Source organism: Ixodes scapularis, unplaced genomic scaffold (genome assembly GCF_016920785.2).
Source record: "Ixodes scapularis isolate PalLabHiFi unplaced genomic scaffold, ASM1692078v2 PGA_scaffold13__105_contigs__length_92229423, whole genome shotgun sequence".
Classification (NCBI taxonomy): domain Eukaryota; kingdom Metazoa; phylum Arthropoda; class Arachnida; order Ixodida; family Ixodidae; genus Ixodes; species Ixodes scapularis.
This window is the reverse complement of record NW_024609839.1, coordinates 79111533-79128794: the sequence shown is the minus strand read 5'-3', so window position 1 is coordinate 79128794 and position 17262 is coordinate 79111533. Positions and strand designations below refer to the sequence as shown.

The 17262-nt window shown below is 41.9% G+C and overlaps 1 protein-coding gene across 1 annotated transcript; it reads left to right on the top strand.

The window, feature by feature from the left end:
• Positions 1 to 1973: 1973 nt before the first annotated feature.
• On the top strand, positions 1974 to 15800 carry LOC8034223. Its single transcript, XM_040209928.3, has 5 exons — positions 1974 to 2130; positions 9514 to 9655; positions 10871 to 11013; positions 12330 to 12453; positions 15488 to 15800. The coding sequence occupies exons 1-5, from the start codon at positions 2067 to 2069 to the stop codon at positions 15696 to 15698; spliced, it is 684 nt and encodes a 227-aa protein (XP_040065862.1). The 5' UTR covers positions 1974 to 2066; the 3' UTR covers positions 15699 to 15800.
• The last annotated feature ends 1462 nt before the right edge of the window (positions 15801 to 17262 follow it).

Genomic DNA, 17262 nt, shown 5'->3' with positions numbered 1-17262 from the left:
TTTTGTATGTGCTCGAATATGTACCTAAATTAAGAAAGTTATTCAGTCTTTTTATTACCATTAATTCCCATTGCAATCGTACTTTAACAAATCCCCTACATTAAAATGCATCGCACTGCTCATTACAGCAACACGTTATTTAATTACTGCAATTTTGTTGCTCTAATGAAATTACCATAATTCGTCTATCACTCGAATAGAAGCCTATATAAACAGTGTTTCGTGACCTTCAATTGGCATGTTTACGCTTTTAGGCCATTAAAAAAAATATCTTAGCAATGTATATGTGATCTGTTTTCTGGTTCACTCTAGGTTAGGTATATATGCATTCATACTTTTAAAGGGTTTGATGCGTGTATATAGGTGTGTGTGTTGCTTTCTCGAGTGTGCTGTGGTGTACCACCGGGAAGGCAAGTTGCTGTTGGTGTAAATAAATAAACATAAACATTACAGCAACTTCATTACTGGCACTTCTGAGTCGTAGCCGCTACATTTTTCCGCCAAGTGCGATTGATCTCGTCAAAAAAAAAAAAAAAAAAACTCACTCAAGAGCCTGCCCCCACCAAAAAACAAGTAAATGCCTTCCAGGTAACGAAGGATTGTTTTACGTCATTGAGAGGAGACCACCGAAAGACACATATATCGTTCCGTTAGACCTCATGTCCAATCAGTAAAGACACGAGCCCCGGCCGAATCCGAATGCTGACATCGCGTAGCACCCGTCTTAGTTTATTCTAGATCAGTGTTGGTGGCGTTACCAAAAGAAAATTATACAAGCTTGATCATGCTGACAAAGGCTGTTAAGCACAAAATGTGTCATAGGCCTTTTAGGGAAGAAGAGAAGGTCGTGTGAACGGCAGCGGCTACTGAGGATTCGCTCTCATTTTTTTTACACACGCCTTGAGAGTCAAGCGAGACGGTGGTTAATTTCATTTCTATGTAAATAAAACATTTCAGCGCGGAAGCGCGCAAAAACCGCACCTTGACGGAAAAAGATTGTTTTTGTGCCTTCGAACGACGACCCTGGATAGCTCAGTCGGGAAAAAAGTAAAACAAAAAAGATACCTCAGTCGGCAAAGCGATTGTCTCACAATCTGAAGTTTGTGAGTACAAATTCTTCCGGGGTACGGAAGCTTTTCTTATTTTATATATATGGGCGTTTTTCGGGGTCGGTTTTTTCGTTACAGTCGGCTGTCTTATTCGGCCCCGTTACAGCCCAACGTTATTATAACTCAATAGAAATTGGCTGATAAAACAAGTTCTGTGTTAAAAGTAACAAAATATTTTAATAGCTCTTGCCAATAAAAGGCACGCGTTACCGATCTCCGTTACATCCATATAAAAGGAGCGCGTTACAGATAAAAAGTAACGCACGTTACCTCCGCGTTACTGCAGTTCCCGTTACCTGCCATCGACGGCGACCGCGTTATTCCACACTGGGAGAAGGGACGGAGGCGTTGGGGTTTTCCTAAAGTGGGAGTGTTTACGTGGGGAAAAATGGAGGCAAAATTGGAAGGTGTGTGGGATGACTGCAAGAATAAAAATTACTTCATACGCAGAAACACGCGTGAGAAGTGACTGCGTTACGCGGTACTCGTAGTAAGTAACATAAGTGCGTTATTTGTTACTGTTTCGAAAGAGTACCGAGCACGTTACTACGTTACTGAACAAAGTAATTCGTTAGAGTTATACGCCGTTAGTAGAGTTCGTCGCAACTCAAGACTGTAGGGCGAGAGAAAGGAAAGCCGGGGAGGAGGAAGTAGAGGGAACGCTGGAGAGGAGAGGGGGAACCTCCTCCTCGCTCCAGCGTTCCGTCTCCTTCCCCCTTTTCGGCCTTCCTTTCCCTAACCCTACCTTCTTGAGTTGCGACATAGTATAGTGACCAGTTACCAAAAAGACCGACTGGGAATGTTCCGGCAAAGACAGCCTGCGCCGCTCTCCCTCTAGATAAGATTGTGTCTGGAAATCATTGTCCGTAATCGGTATGCAGCCCGGCTATCTGGCACCGCGACCAAGGAGCGGCTCTACATAAGGCAGAGCGGTGCTCGAGTATCCACGATTCAGTCATGGAGTTCGAGACATTCTTGAAGGTGGTCACCCTCCTCTTCGGCACGTTGCACCTTCAGCCAGGTACGGTAGTCACATCTCCAGACTTGTACGGCTCTGATCACGAATAACTAAATTACTCGGAATCGATTACTTTTTACGGTAATTTTGTGTTTGTTCGATGACCTTTACTAGGTACCAATCGCTAGGGTAACCTGATTACTTTCGAAAGTAATAAAATTACGCGTAACCGCTGCTACTTTTCCCTCCGCTTAACAATGGCGCCCATTGTTTTCACAACCTTGGTACCAAGGAATCCTCGAATCAAGTCTCCGACAGTGGAAAAAAAATCTATAAAATATATTATAAATTAAAACAAAAAATATTAGTTTGCAGCACGGTAATTCTCATCCTGTATTGCACAATACCGAAGGCCCGTTTTCAAACCGGCAGAAAAGATGTCCTTTTTGACGATGCTCGGTCGGCTCTATCAAATCGCAGCCTTGGCCGCGGTCCGACTGAGTGTGAAAGAACGCAGTAAACGGCTAGTATATAGTCTTTCCTCTGCGAAGCGAATTAGTAGCTCGTGTACAACTCACCTGAGCATATACCAGATAGGAAACTGAAAACTGCGCCCCCCCCCCCCCCCCAATCCCATATCTAAAAAAAAAAAAAAAAAAAAAAAATAGAAGCCATTCACGCATCGCTTCCTATACGGAGAGCAAGTTCGTCTGCGTTTTTTGCAGGGGTTGTGGTGTCGTCAGAACGCCGAGCTCTGAATGATTCTGATTGAAGGATAGGGGGTAGACCTCGAAGCAAGCTGCCTTGAGGTCTACCCACAATCCTTCGTTCAGAACCAATCAGAGCTCGGGGTCTTGCTGACGTCAAGTCAAAAGAAGCAGACGAACTTCCATCAGCATCACCGCCAGCGCGTCTCGCAGCTTTTCGCAAGAAGCGCGAGACGCTAGCACTCGGCGACGCCAACACGCGGTGACGCCAAGACAGGCGTCGCGTCTTTCGTCGATGCTTCAGCATATTTGCCGCTCGGGGTGGGTCGCGGGGGTCCACTCATGATGACGTCATACGGGGGGTTCTTGTTGATGCCTTCTAAAAGAAAAAAAGAAAAAAAACAACGAGAGAGGCACACCCAAGGGCTGTGACGTTTAAAACAATAGGACAATTTGTTCGTGACTTTATCGGAGATTAAAGGGTTTATCTTTCATTTGTTGTCGCTACAGATTTTTTATGCGTTTTTCTTTTCTGTCGCCTAAGCAGGTGTTTTAGATGTCCAGTGTCAGCATGATTTTTCAATAGGGCCGTGCATCCAGCTCAGTATCTTATGTTGTGAAACGAGCCGGAAAAAATCGGCGCGCCTGCATATGGAAAGCTCAATCTTTCTCCGAATGCGCATTGAGGTAATGCATTTTACTTTGTGGAATCTTAAGGCATAGTTCACTTCCTGTGGGAAATGAACTAGGCCCACAAAGTTGCTAAATTCTACGGCGGACGTGTTTGCGGATGACTGAGCTTACGACAAACGTAACTTGTCGCGCCATCTCCCGATAGCGCGGGGAGCAGACAAGAGGCAGCGTCGTCTGCTCGCTGCGGCTATCGGGATGCTCCGTCGGGAACGCAGACAAGTCCCAGAGAAATGGAAATGTTCTCTCCGAGCCATGATTTTCAACTTCGCACAGTGCGAATACTTCGTGGATTTGTACAGCCGCGTCGCCAAAAGTTCCGATGCTGAAGGCTATGTATTCCTCTGCGTAATCACGCGGAAGAATATCAGAAAGGTCTTTCAGATGCGAGCGACACAACAGTGGCGCCACGCAGCGGCTCCTAACAGACGCATATTGCATAGATATCCTGCGTATCGGCCGACCATAGTTTTGAAGCAAAGTCAGCTTACCTGAACACAGTGTTGTGCAAAGCATTCGAAAGCAGAGCCGCGGTTCACATTTGTGGAAATTATGGAAATTTTCACAGACGTGGAAATTATGGAAATCGTCTCAATCCCAGTACGTTTACTCGGGCCACCAGCGAGCACAAAGAAATCGGATGACAACCTAAAATTACTTCTCGTACAGACTTTATCCCTTAGCAGCGCTGCTGAATGTTCAAATTGCAGGGGTTTTATTATATATTTTTTTCTTATACGTTAAATCTTTAGCCGATATTTCGAAAACAGTAACCACTATAGACCGTTCCATTAGAGTCATAGCGGAGAAGGTAAAAAGAGAAAAAAAAAATGACCTCCCCTCTCACCCGTATGTCGTCTGCTCCGCCGAGTGGGCAGTACCTAGCATCGGGCTGGCGTGCAAACTGTTTAAAATCACGTCATTTTGGAAATTTCAAGCGCAGATGCGCGGATTTTGGTATGCCAGTTATCGTGTATTATTATGCTAGATAAAAAGACTAACAGAGTCCAATTGCGCTGTTATCTGCGTGCAAATAAAAAAAAAAATAGAGAAAACTGTGTCAGACTGGCCGGTCTCTCCGGCGAAAAGTGAATCCGGTGGCTGTACCTTTTTTACTATACAGAGTTCGTACTGGTGTAGGCCTTTAGCGACCATGAGTGGATGTCTGAAATAATAAATAAAAACGTGCTCTCCTGCCGCAATACACGCAGTAGTTGATGGTAGTACTGCCGGCTGACTCAACTGCTATTTAAGTAACGGAAAAAAGATACGTGAGTTGATCTTTTACCGAAGTAGAACAACAGAGAGCTCTAGGCTGATTTTGGAGTAGCCATAACTATTCTAAGAACGCGAACCACTTTACAACGGCAGCCACGAGCGAGAGTTCGATGTTCCGTACAGCCCGCCGATACAGCCCAAAGATGGAGAATGGCAACCTCCCGTCTTGTCGTCTGCTAGCGGAGTCGGGCGCGTGCACTCTCTCTGGTTTTACCCCGCCGAACCCGCTGAATTTCCCGGATGTATGGAGAGGGCGCTGCTGTTGAACAAAAATGGTGCCGCCCAGAGAGCGCTAAATGGAATGGTCTATACGTCGAAGTAATACTGATTTCAAAGTCACCCGGAAGTTACTAAATCACGAAGAAAATTTCTGCGTCAGCGTACGGCACGGGACATCTGTTCTCGCTTATAGAACCACTGGAGTACCACCCTAATACAAGGATATAACTTGTATACGAAATTGCTTTGTCCAATAAGTGGATATGTTCAAATAAGATCATATATGAGCATACAACAACCTTATAAGAACATATAAGAACAATATAAGATTATATAAGAAGTTATACGAAACTTCTAAATATTTTCTTATGACTTCTTATATAATCGTATATTGTTCTTATATGTACTTATATGGTTCTTGCATGCTCTTATAAGATCTTATTTGATCGTATGCGTTTATTGGACGAATAAATTTTTGATACATATGATTTTTCACCAGGCCAGCCGAACGCTGACTCGGCACTCGTGTCGAATTCTTCACGTTTGGGGGTTTTATGGGCTAAACCAACGAAGGGCATCTGGCACGCCCAGGCGAAAGAATGGGGAATCATTTAACCCGGGGTCCTCTTGACGTGCAACTTCTCCGCCATAAGCCTCCGTCAGATTGTGGGCTATCTCGACCGGCATTTGAACCCGCTGCCCTGGAGATCCTTAGGCCTCCAGTATAAGACGTATGACGTTCGATATACGGCCTTCTTATCTACAGGGGGCGTTGCTACAACACCCTTGAAGGGTGCAGGAGTGTCTAAATTTGTCCAACTCAGTGCCCTTGACCCCCCCCCCCCCCCCCCACCCCTTGTTCCCGCTTTGTCACCGGAGATAAAACGAACACGGAGACTGAGCTACTTGAAGATAGAAGATACTTGAGATTTGACATAAAGCTCGAAGTACAAAGGAAAAAAAGAAAAGATGAGTGCGGCACTGGCGCCTTGTTATCGAATCCGATATTGGCGTTGGATTCCGCTTATACATTGTTTTGGCGCAGACAATGGAAAACTTCGCAGAGTCCGAAGAGCGTATCCGCACTAAGCCAGAGCTACCGTAGATCATCCCCGAATGGAGGTCTACAACTGTAGACCTCCACTTTTTTTTCACAGAGTTAAAAAAAAATCAGTTTATGCTGTAGTTCGGTGCATTTTAAATGTATACACGATGCAATACAATAACAACGTGGTAGTATTTTCCGGAATATGTAGTCTGCATCCGGAAAAAAACAACACCTGAATTGTCTCATGCAATTTTAGGGTTTTCAACCTAAGTTCGCGGGAGAAAATTAATGTTAAAAGCTTTTCCCTAGAAAGTCCGCACCTAGTGCACAGTCCGTAAGTGTGGCGTAGTGCGCACGTAAAGATTCTTATGCACAGTACTCGTTGACAGATGTCTGCTTTATTGAGAAAGAAGATTGTGTCATGCAGAAACCATCAGCGTATTCGGTCACTCACAAAATTCATCAAACGAACCACACACAAAAAAAAAAAAAAAAAAAACCTGCAAAGTTTGCACTTTGTAAAATTCTAAACATGCGTGTCCGCGGATACGGAAAGTACGATATCCTGAATTGTTTCATATTGCTTAGCACAACGTGGCTCCCATGAGCGATTCCGGCTATTATTTGATATCTGCGCTCAATGAAACAGGGGATAATAAAATGTCTGCTTTGTGGCAGCTTTTTTGCGCGTGGCTGTCTCCGGGCTTACGTTCATTTGTTATTTTGATCGAAAAATTGTAGTAAAAAACGAACATACCCGCATGGGTCAGATAGTAAACCACTTAGAAAAAAATTGCGAAAATCAGCTTTGAGTAATACCAACCTGTAATTTACTCCAAAAGGGATGATTTGTTTATCAAAAATATTGACGGAAACACGGCTAAATCATAAGTTAGCACGAATTGAGGCTAGTTATAAACTTTCAGCTTTATAAAATTCAATATTCACACGTTTTTTTTTTTGGACAACTGAAGCATGAAATAGGCTTTCTGAAAATTTTGCATGTAATGACACATTATCTTTATTGAATAAGTGTTTAATCGAACTATATATTAATCAATTTATGCCTGTCAATTTGCCAGAAAGGGATTAGTAGCATGTCTTTCATTACGCTTTTTCTTGGTGTACTATATAAACTATAGACGTTGGATTTATAAAATTGTATTTCCTTTATAAAAACACTCATTAATGCACCCTAAATGGGTGTATAGAATTTTCAAATAAAAACGTTGTAACTAAATCCCTAAACCCATATAAGTTTTTCTTCAAGTCAGTGAAAAACTATTGAACGTTTAACTACAACGAAAATAAAATAAATAATAATAACGAGAGCAGTCAGAAAATTGTTTTCTACCTTATTGTTTCCGTTAAATAAATGTTAAAATGAGCCCACAAGTCGTTTTTTTTTTTTTTTTTTGCTTAAGTTTGAGATAAGCATGGCGCCCTGGGAAAGTTTTTGTTTTTTTATGTGTAACTTCAAATGAAGATAAGCGTTTGTCTTATATTTTTATACAACAAATCCCTCACTTAGCCTCGCTATCAAGGTAAATTAGGGTGTAGTGTTATGCAAAGTTGATCTTTTGGGACGTATTTGAAGTTGGTTGGATCAATCTGACCCTTACAGTTTTATGCTCTGAGATGGGTACACCATGCGTGGATAATCGGCTGTATCAAAAAAGAAAAAGCCAACTTGGACCTTCGAATATAATACTTTGGATTAAGCTGGTTGGTTCACCTTAATTTGAAAGGTTTAAAAGCACAAAAAACGTTTTCTGTTTAAATATATTCTTTAAGAATATATTTATCCCAAAGTACTTTTATTCTTCACGTATCTTTGTGTACTTAATGTTTAAATTGTGACCCCTCTATGCAGTTTTTAAAGGGGCTTTTTATTTAATAAATCATAAATACCCTGCATTTTGAAAAAAAAACTAGACGCGGAATTATGCATGTATATAAATATACCATATTGCCACGGTTTTTCTTAATTGTGACAAACTCAAGTCCAATAATGGCAATTATCAAGTGTCGGCGTGTAATTATTATGCTAATAAAGGAACAACTACCTGTGTTTAAACCAGCGACAAATATTGTATTTCCAGATGCGCGCGGCTTTATATGTCGAAACCAGATGCTACTTCTGGACCATCGTAGACATTCTATAATCTATATTATTCCAAAAGCTTTTTTTTTTTTTAATGCAAGAAAAATAAACATTTATTCTTGTTGGGAATGACAATGTGTACTTTTAGAGTTAACTTTCTTGGGGTTGGATCTAATCAGGCAAATGTTAATGTTTGCTAACAATCTTATCTCTGAATAGGTATATATATCCAGTTGTGATTTGATATGCCGGATATTCAATAAATGGTTAAAAAATAAGAGTTACCGCCATTCAAATATCTAAAATGTCTGTCACATATTTTCGACTTGGGATTTCAAAATATCGGATGTGGTGGAAAATACACCTCTATATGAGAACTATACCCGCTTTCACCTAAAAAACCGTAGTAAAAAAAAAGTCCGGCTCCTCACGGCGTATTACTAATTTCCCTCTTTATATTGATAGTGAAGATATTTGTAGGTGAATTTTTGATTAAGATGTATATGTGTTCTTATTAGGACGTACACGTTCCGAACGATAAAGGTGTCGCTTTTTCCTCCGTCAAAAAAATCTCGTCACAACTACTTCGCGCCGCGCCTGAACAATTCGCAAAATTGCTTTTTCTTGAAGTGAAAAAGGGGTGTTGTAGCTATAAAGGTTTTATAAAGGGAATAAAAGTGTTTTAGCGGTAAATCTTTTTTTAAGGAGTTTTACCGGAAAGTACACATACTGCAACAGCATAGTGAAGAAGCTGAAGTTACGTCAACACACCTTGAACTTACAGTTTAGTTACGCTATTGATGACAGGCAAGAAAGATATTTAATTAGAAATAAGATACTTAGGGTGCTTGCATGATAGTTCTATGAAAAAACTGAGGCACGCAGAATCTGAAATGGAATTTTTCCACGCTCTATAAGTTCTCCTTTATTATTTCTGTTTCAAATCTATTGGACAGCATTTACTGCTCAACTCAGGGAGGAAACTGAAATTGGTGTATATATGATTAACCCGTTCAATTTCCCCACTAGCCTTCGTGGAATAGCTTGAATTGTGTATGATTAAACACCATTACAGGTCTCACACAAAAAAGGTTGTGGGAAACCTGAACTGGCTTATATTTCGAGGCTAATAAAAAGAAGCGCGCAAAGCGTATCATGTAGGAAACACCTTAATTGGGCGTTTCTCAACGCGCTCTACAGCTTTACAATTGACCCCTCGGCTCTTAAACGATTAAAAAATATAGCTAATAAGTCTCAAATTCCCTTCAAACCTTCAAAGTAAACCCAACTATGTCACTACCTATTTCTCGCAAATGAATGTTCTGAGAAAAAAAAAAAAAGCAGTCGACATCGAAACCACGTGTACTACAACTTTTGTTCCCCCGCGTTTCCTTGACTAGCCTATGCGGCTGATGACAAGTGCGACCTCGTTGCAACGACGACGTGCCTCAAAGGATACATGATCGACATCAACAGCCACATGCACGACCTGGGAAATATGGAAACAAGCAAGATGGACGCATACATAGAGAATATGGAAAAGTAAGTTTAAACGTTTTGTGAGTGCGAGGGCAATTCTGGGGCAGCCATACAGTGAGGTCACGTGCGTTCGTTCGCCGCGGTCCAATGGCTACATTTAACCAGAAAACGTTTTCCGCTGAATTTAGTGGGAAGCGTCTCCCATCCAAATACAGAGGGAAAATCTGAATCGGCGCATAGTTACGCACACATTCTATTTCTTCGCTAAAGTTAGGGGGACGTTTTCTTGCTATATGTGAGGGTAAATTTGAATCGTGGTATAATTACGCAAACATGAAATTTGATCGCTAAACTCAGAGGAAAGTGTTTACCCTTTAAATCCGCCGAAAAGCAACAACAATAACAACTGACTTTATGTTACCGTAAGGGTGTTGTCCCGGAGCAATCTAGTCAACGTTTTCGTTTAAGGGCTGGATATTTTAGCATTGGCCAATAAAGTGAATTCTCTCTCTCTCTCTTCAGCATTGGTTGATACTGGAGCAGCAGCGTAAGCCATCAACGGTGTTTGCACATCATTATATAAAGTTTGCACATCATTATATAAAGTATAAAAAAATGAATACAGCAATATGCCCTTTGTACAACTCGAGTTTTCAGTCAGGGTTCATTGCATTACGTACTTGCTCGCATAAGATAATTCTCGTTTGGAATTTCCTTTCGAAAAATTCGACTATGGTTGACTATGACAATTCAGAAATATTTCTAAGTGAACTCATTGTTGCGGCACAGGACGGGCAGGAACCTTTCCGCACACATGCCAAGTACACTGTCATTATTATCAACATGACCGATTACTGCTGATGCTGTGAACCCTTCCGCTTCATTTGTTTCTAAAGGACTGGTACTTGTTCTAACGATCATACGTTTTCTAACTGTTACAGCACTGATTCAAGTATTGAAGTAGCTAATGTATCCGCAGAGTCAGTCTTAAAGGGGTACAGAAACAAAAGTTAGCTCTTAATTCTTTGTTGAGCCAGAAACTACGTTGTGTCAGTACCTTAGAAAAACCAGTCTTCCGCTCGTAAACGCACGAAAACTAATTTTAAAAAGAAGAAAACTATTTCTCAATACCACCTGGTATTGAGAAATACCCAGCGCCACTCACGGAAGTACAGCACAAATATACAGGGAGTTTCCGAGAGAAAAAGAACCGTGTTTTTGGCCCGTGGGTAACTAAACCATGCATCGCAGGAAGCTCAAACTCCGTGTTTTTTGCAGGTCGAGAGCTTACCCGGAGAAACCGAAGTGCTTCCGATGGTCTCACCACTGCGCGGAAAGCGCCACGAAAGAGTACTTGGACAGTGCAGCGTCGACCTACGAGATCTTTCAAAAAGTGATCGCCGACAAACAGGCCCTGAAATGTGAGGCCATTAATATCCCTGTACTGGCATCGCTAAAATATAGGATCGCATCATTGCAACTTCCCTTAGGCATTCATTTCACTGAAGTTATTTTTAGGAAAATGTCGGATTAGAGACCTCCGCTTATCTTATCCTTTCATAGAGAAACTCAGTTCCAGGAAAGTGGCGCCGAGCCTTCTCTTTGACAATTCGTTTTTTTGTGGAAACAGGGTACACCGAATTTTGATATTAATTCAAACCTTAGCTCGTTCGGCCGTTTTGTCTCGGCCGACGGCTGAGCCGAACCAGTCGGCGATTCAGTAGCTCGGTGACTTGGGCGGCCAGACTATGCCGAGGGCAAGTATCGTCTGCTACTTTTGCGGCGGTTGCGGACGTCAGAAAGGCGAATTCTGATTGGCTCTGAATGGAAGGATAGTGGGTAGACTTCAAAGGAAGCTTCCCCCCTCGTGGTCTACCCACTATTTTTCAATACGAGCCAATCAGAGCACGGCGTTCTGACGTCAACACAACCCCTGCAAAAGAAGCAGACGATACTTGCGCTCCGAATTCGAAGAAGTTTGTGCACGGTTAATTAAAACTTGTTGTTGGCCTAGTTGGTTCATGATGCAGTCTAGAGGTTTTTTGCGCGACACAAGGGACAATCACAAGTGCTTGTCCGTGTCTACTCGCTTGTGATTGTCCCTTGTGTCGCGCAAAAAACCTCTAGACTGTTTGTGGTTAAGATTGACAAGTTCTTATGTACGCCTCCCCGAAATCTTTAATTTTGCTGGAGCCTCCTCTCCCCCTCCCCTCCCCCCATAGAGCATTTTGTAAGGGGCGGGTCTCAGTTGAGAGTTATTGCTGCAGTCATTTTTATTGTGAATACAATGATCCCAGTGAGTGCAAGAGGAACTATAAATGCATTCGGGTGCATTTTGGTTTCATTGCGCCATAACCAAGTGTGCTTCATCAGCATTCATACTTACAAGGCATTAGACATACTGAGAACACCAGGGTTCGCAGTATAACCTGTCGACAACCACCAAACGCCTGATAGGTTACGGCTGCAGTCGTCTCGTTGCTTCGAATACAATGACCCGAATCCCGATGATGGTGCAACATATCTTTTCAGCAAAAAATGACTGCTGGTGCATTTCCTTTTAATTGAACGCCGACCAAGGCTGTATATCAGCAAACTTAAAAAATCAGTGGAACGTCATCTGTTGTCACCTTGCGTTTGTATTTTTTTTTTTATTTTTTATTTTTTTTTGCGTTAATCTAACTCAAGCCCGAGTACGGCAGACGCCCTGAAACCGTGTACTGATTCTTATGTGCAGCTCTCGCAGAGGCGTACAAGTGCTACGACAGCGACAAATTCGCCCACTGCGTTACGGGGATCATCGATGATTTTCTTCGTATTCCCTTGAATGCGTCCAAGACCCGTGTCGACGAGCTTCGCAGGTAACTTTTATGCAAAAGACTCCGTTCTTGACAGCACTTTGAAGCGGAGGCTGTCGAAGCCACTTTGGCAAGCCATCAAACCGTTTCCAGAGAGGTCGATTTTCGTTTGGAAACGGTTTAGAACAGTTATGGTTTGGAATTGTAGGCAGAACAAACGGGGAGCCCTGCGTGTTCATTTTAAATCAACACTTTCACTAGGATGACAGCACGTGTGATCACAAAACAGTCGACCCTACGGTTAATAGATTTGTGTGACTCCTCCCAAATTTTACTCGATGGCAATGGTTTAAGCGTTCAAAATCGGCGGGAAGCAAGGTTTGATCATGGCGAGAAGTTTTGGTATCGCCGCCTGGTGGAATGTTTTCACAACCGAGAGCGAGGATACGTCAACTTTCTCAGCTGGTGCAAGTACGTGCAATGCCAAGCTTCTATGCACTATGAAAATTAAAACATAACCGCGTGGGTAGCACTTGCGGTACCCATAGTGAGAAACACAGAGGCGCCCCTGGCGAGCTTCTCATGGCGAATATGAGCCTATCAGAGCAAATCTGTAGCCCGGAGCTTGTCACGTGACCTCCTAGGTGGGTGCAACGACGCACGGAGCAAAAAGTCACGGGGCGCGCGTAGAGTTCCAGATTGGCCGACGTGGCTGGTAGCGACCGTTGCACTTGCGGTACATCGTGAGGTGAAACGAAGGATCGCGATGTCGGTAAGAGTTCAATACGCGTCAGTGTGGCTCTACGGAAACAAGACACTCGCTCTATGATGCCCTAAAGGAATGCTGAAGAGTTTCAATATAGTATATATATTTTTTTTGTCTAAAAGCAGCGCCTTTTCAATGCCCTTCAACATTTTGCATTTTCTAAAGTTTTAAACAAATGTCTGCTCTCTTCACGCAAAAAAAAACAAAAAAAAAACGCGAACATGTTTATTTTGTTTTATTTTCCGGTAATATCAAAGCAGTGTTGTAAACGTTCTTCCGAAATAAGAACAGTCCTTGTTTCTAGTTTTTTTTATCAATCTTGAAACGAGTTCCTGTTACAAGTTCTGTGGTTCAAAAGGCACGAATACTCGTTCTCAGGGATGGGCAGTATTTCAAATACAAGTATTTGAAATACGTATTTCAAATACTTTGTGTATTTTGCATTTGTATTTAATTACAAATTGGGTAATGTATTTGACGTGTGTATTGAAATACTAAAAAAACGTGGGTATTTCAAATACAATTGTATTTAAATACACTTTTGTGGGTGAAAATACATACCTCAAATTTATTGTCACTGTCCAGAGCAGGAAGAAAACTACGTTCTGCACCGAATGCAGTGTCTCTCAATCAAGCAGAAGCGTTTAGTGACTTTTTTATTACGGTGCTAGTCCAGGGCAAGAATAGTGACGAAATCGACGTTCACAAGCAGACTGGCTAAATAAGTGTCTGTGACAACTTGTGATGCTTTCCAGCCTGATTTGCATCCAGATTTTTACCTGGAATGCCTAAATGCGCGGGTCGTCCAGATTTTCGTAACTGGTGCGAGTTGCAACAATAAAAAAATTATCTAGCTAGTGCTGCGCGTCTTGGTCGTCTCGGTTCTTTCTTCGTCTATACCAAAATGTAATCGACAAAAAAAGCTGCTTGAAGCTCTGTACTTTTTTTACCTATTACGTCAAGCTGATTACATTTTTTGTGTGATTATATTTCTATTACGTTACTAGAGCCGAAACTCCAGAGTGTGCGATGCAAAATTAAAATGAGATACCCAGAAACCCGTTGCAGGTGCCCTGAAGTCGCTGACGCAAATTTTGAGGAATGAATTCGGAAAAGTATTTGGAGGATACCAAATACATTTGTTTGTATTTGTATCTTGTAATTAAATGTTTTTTTTTTGTAAATGTAATTAGATTTGTAATTAAATACATTTTTGACGAAGTATATTGTATTTGTATTTCGATACATATTTGCATGTATTTTGCCCATTCCTGCTCGTTCCATTCCTAATATTGGAACGGGTACCATACAATACAATGAAATGCAATACAATACATTTTTTTTTGCAATTTCATTATTACATAAGCTTAATTCCCACACAGGCTTGTATGTGGGACGCGGCAGTAGGGTTATGGTAAAACGCAATAAACATTATTTTGGTAATATTTCATACTGTTGCCACTCTTAGCGTTACATTAGCGTATTTTAATTAAATATTCCGCTGAATAATTTCTTGCGAAAATAAAGCAAGCAAGTGAGATTATTCACATAATCGAATCGCCACAATCACATTTGCTCCAGTTCTTTTTTTTTTTTTTTTCTTGACTACTTTGGAAATGTTTCTATCACTTGAGGTCGGAGGTATAAATATATCCGCTGATAGAAAACCTGAATGCCAATTAAATTCGGTTAACGTTTAAAAAAGAAACGCCGTTCCTTCTACCGTTCCCTCGAAAACGTAACCAGCTCATGTTCCAGTTCCGAGGCAAAATGGAACAGGGACAATTCATCGCCGATATTTCTTCAAGGTCTTCTTCGGAACCACACATCTTATTTGATCAAAACAGAGTTCTTTCTTTTTTTTTTTTAGTTTTGGGCCAAGCTTATGTTTCCTTAAGGTTGCGGGAATTCCGTTCCTCCATTTTCTTCACCATAAGCACCGATTTTTTGTTTGCACCCTGAAAAGTAAGACCGAGAAACAGCAAATCTATCGTAAAAAAACAAACCTAAATCAAACAACTCCAAGTTTGATGAAAAAAATAAACCGCGAAACCTCGAAGCCCTGGTCATATATAGCGCACCTTAAAGAAGATTGAGGGCGCAGGTTAGCTGTCGAATATTGGGCAACGTAATAAAACCTGAGACACGGAAACAAAGACGGCACGTACACAACACCTTCTCGGTGTTATGTAACACCGTCCCGGTGTTGTGTACGTCCTTTTTTCTTTTCGTGTTTCCGGTTTTATTATGTTGCCTTTAAGAAGACCAGACTGTTTTTTCATATGCTTCGCTTTCTACTGATTTTCCTGCTCGCGACCAATTCATTTTTAGGAGGGTCACGGAGGCAACGAACACCTGCCTGGTGCCCAAGGGCCAGTGCCCCGCTGCAGCCAAACCTGGCAAAGACATCGGCCAGAATCTTCAAAAGGGCTTCTCCGACATCTGGAGTCAGTGGAGCGGCAACGCAGCTTCGACCGTCAGCTTCACCCTGGGAAGCCTGATGCTGGTGCTGGCACCGCTGGTCGCCCAGAAACTACTCTGAACTCATCTAAATTTGCATAATCCTAATTTAAACAATGATCTTGCTTTCACCCTCACGTATTTTGTCTGCAAATAAAGAAATTGCGTTCCCCAAGACCCCACACAGAGGAGTGTTCACCGCGAATTGATCTTTTTTTTTTTTTTTCATTAAGCCTCTTCGACAGAGAAGACCCCTTTTCCCTTACCGTTGCTTTCTGCTGTCGCCATTGTTCGATCGAGGGCTCCGACCCCGCACCAATCTCTGTGCGTATTTTGTCATTTCTGACCGTTATTTTTTTAGCATAGGTAGTGCGAGTAAAAAAGCAGGAGCAACAATGGATACAGCGGAACGATGCCAGTGTGTTCGGACGGGTGGAGGAACGCAGGGCTGCCCTCCATTTGCAGTTCGCAGACAACCCACCAGACGGCGCTTGTTACTCGAGAAAACTAGAGTAACTGCATGTGCTCGGCTTGGGAAGCAGAGTCTATATAGTTACTCTAGAGAAAACAATTTTAGAAGCTTTGACTAGGGGGCGCAAGCCGCCGCCCGATTTAAAGACGGTAGATCGGAAGGCGCAAGCGACTTCCGATCGCACCGTCTTCGCAAGCATGTTGAGCTTGCTTATGTCACCAGTACTTGAAAGCATAAACGTTACACGGACAACACATTTGGAGATTTAACGAGGGCCTTCGGCTGTACAATATTACACCTTGCAGGAGGCAAGTTGGTTTACAAGAATGCTCGAAACATTTTAACAAATTTCGACCTCTTTCGCTTTTCTTTTCTTCTTGGCGTTCACCTGGAGAGTTGGTGGTGAAACGTTTCATCTACATTTCAAGCAGCGGTGTTAACGTGGCCTTCGTTCATTTATTTTTTTTATAAACCGGAAGTTCTCTGGGACGTCAGAGACTAGAGCACCACCTGGTGGCGTTTGTCATAAAAAGAGCCTATAGTGCAGTGGGCAATCGTTGCAGGTGATGCCAGAGCTTTGCTGTCCAGCCATCTTCCCATCGTGAATTGGAGCCTCATTTTCTTTTTACTTTTATCGATTGCCTATCACTTGAAGTTTTCTATGCGCATTTCCATTGTATGTAAATTAAAGGCTTATCCAGCAATCAGAAACTGGTGCTCTCCTGAGCAAATCGGGGTTGCGCTTTCTCTCTACCTTCCACTTCGTTCCTCAGTTACATAAATTATCTCCCCAAACAAATCAAAATGCAAAAAAGAAAAAAAAAACCCAGGAAAGTAATCTTTATTGCAAGCAAGTCAAAATGAGAAAAAAAAAAGAAAGAAATAAAGCTTTTTCACTAACAAGAAGAAATGAAGATGTTTTTTGTTCTGGTGTAACGGGTTTACATCAATAAAAAAAAATATTAATTGAAATTTACTTTTTTGAAGTATACAGTAATTCTTTCTTAAGCATAGTAATGCTTAAGAAAGAATAATGCGATAGACAGCCCTACTATCCTCACCTCTGTTCACTTTCGCATTCCACTTAGAAAAAAAAAAAAACTCTAGAGATCCAAGAGTATTTTACCAGACCTCCATACGAAACGCATCACCGGTTTCGCGTGTCCAACATGTT

What these genes read in the sequence shown, in the direction of transcription:
- LOC8034223 (XM_040209928.3), top strand. Translation starts at nt 2,067, where the DNA reads ATGGAGTTCGAGACATTCTTGAAGGTGGTCACCCTCCTCTTCGGCACG. An exon ending in TACATAGAGAATATGGAAAA is followed by an intron (nt 9,656 to 10,870) that starts GTAAGTTTAAAC and finishes TGTTTTTTGCAG; the next exon opens with GTCGAGAGCTTACCCGGAGA. An exon ending in CGACAAACAGGCCCTGAAAT is followed by an intron (nt 11,014 to 12,329) that starts GTGAGGCCATTA and finishes TCTTATGTGCAG; the next exon opens with CTCTCGCAGAGGCGTACAAG.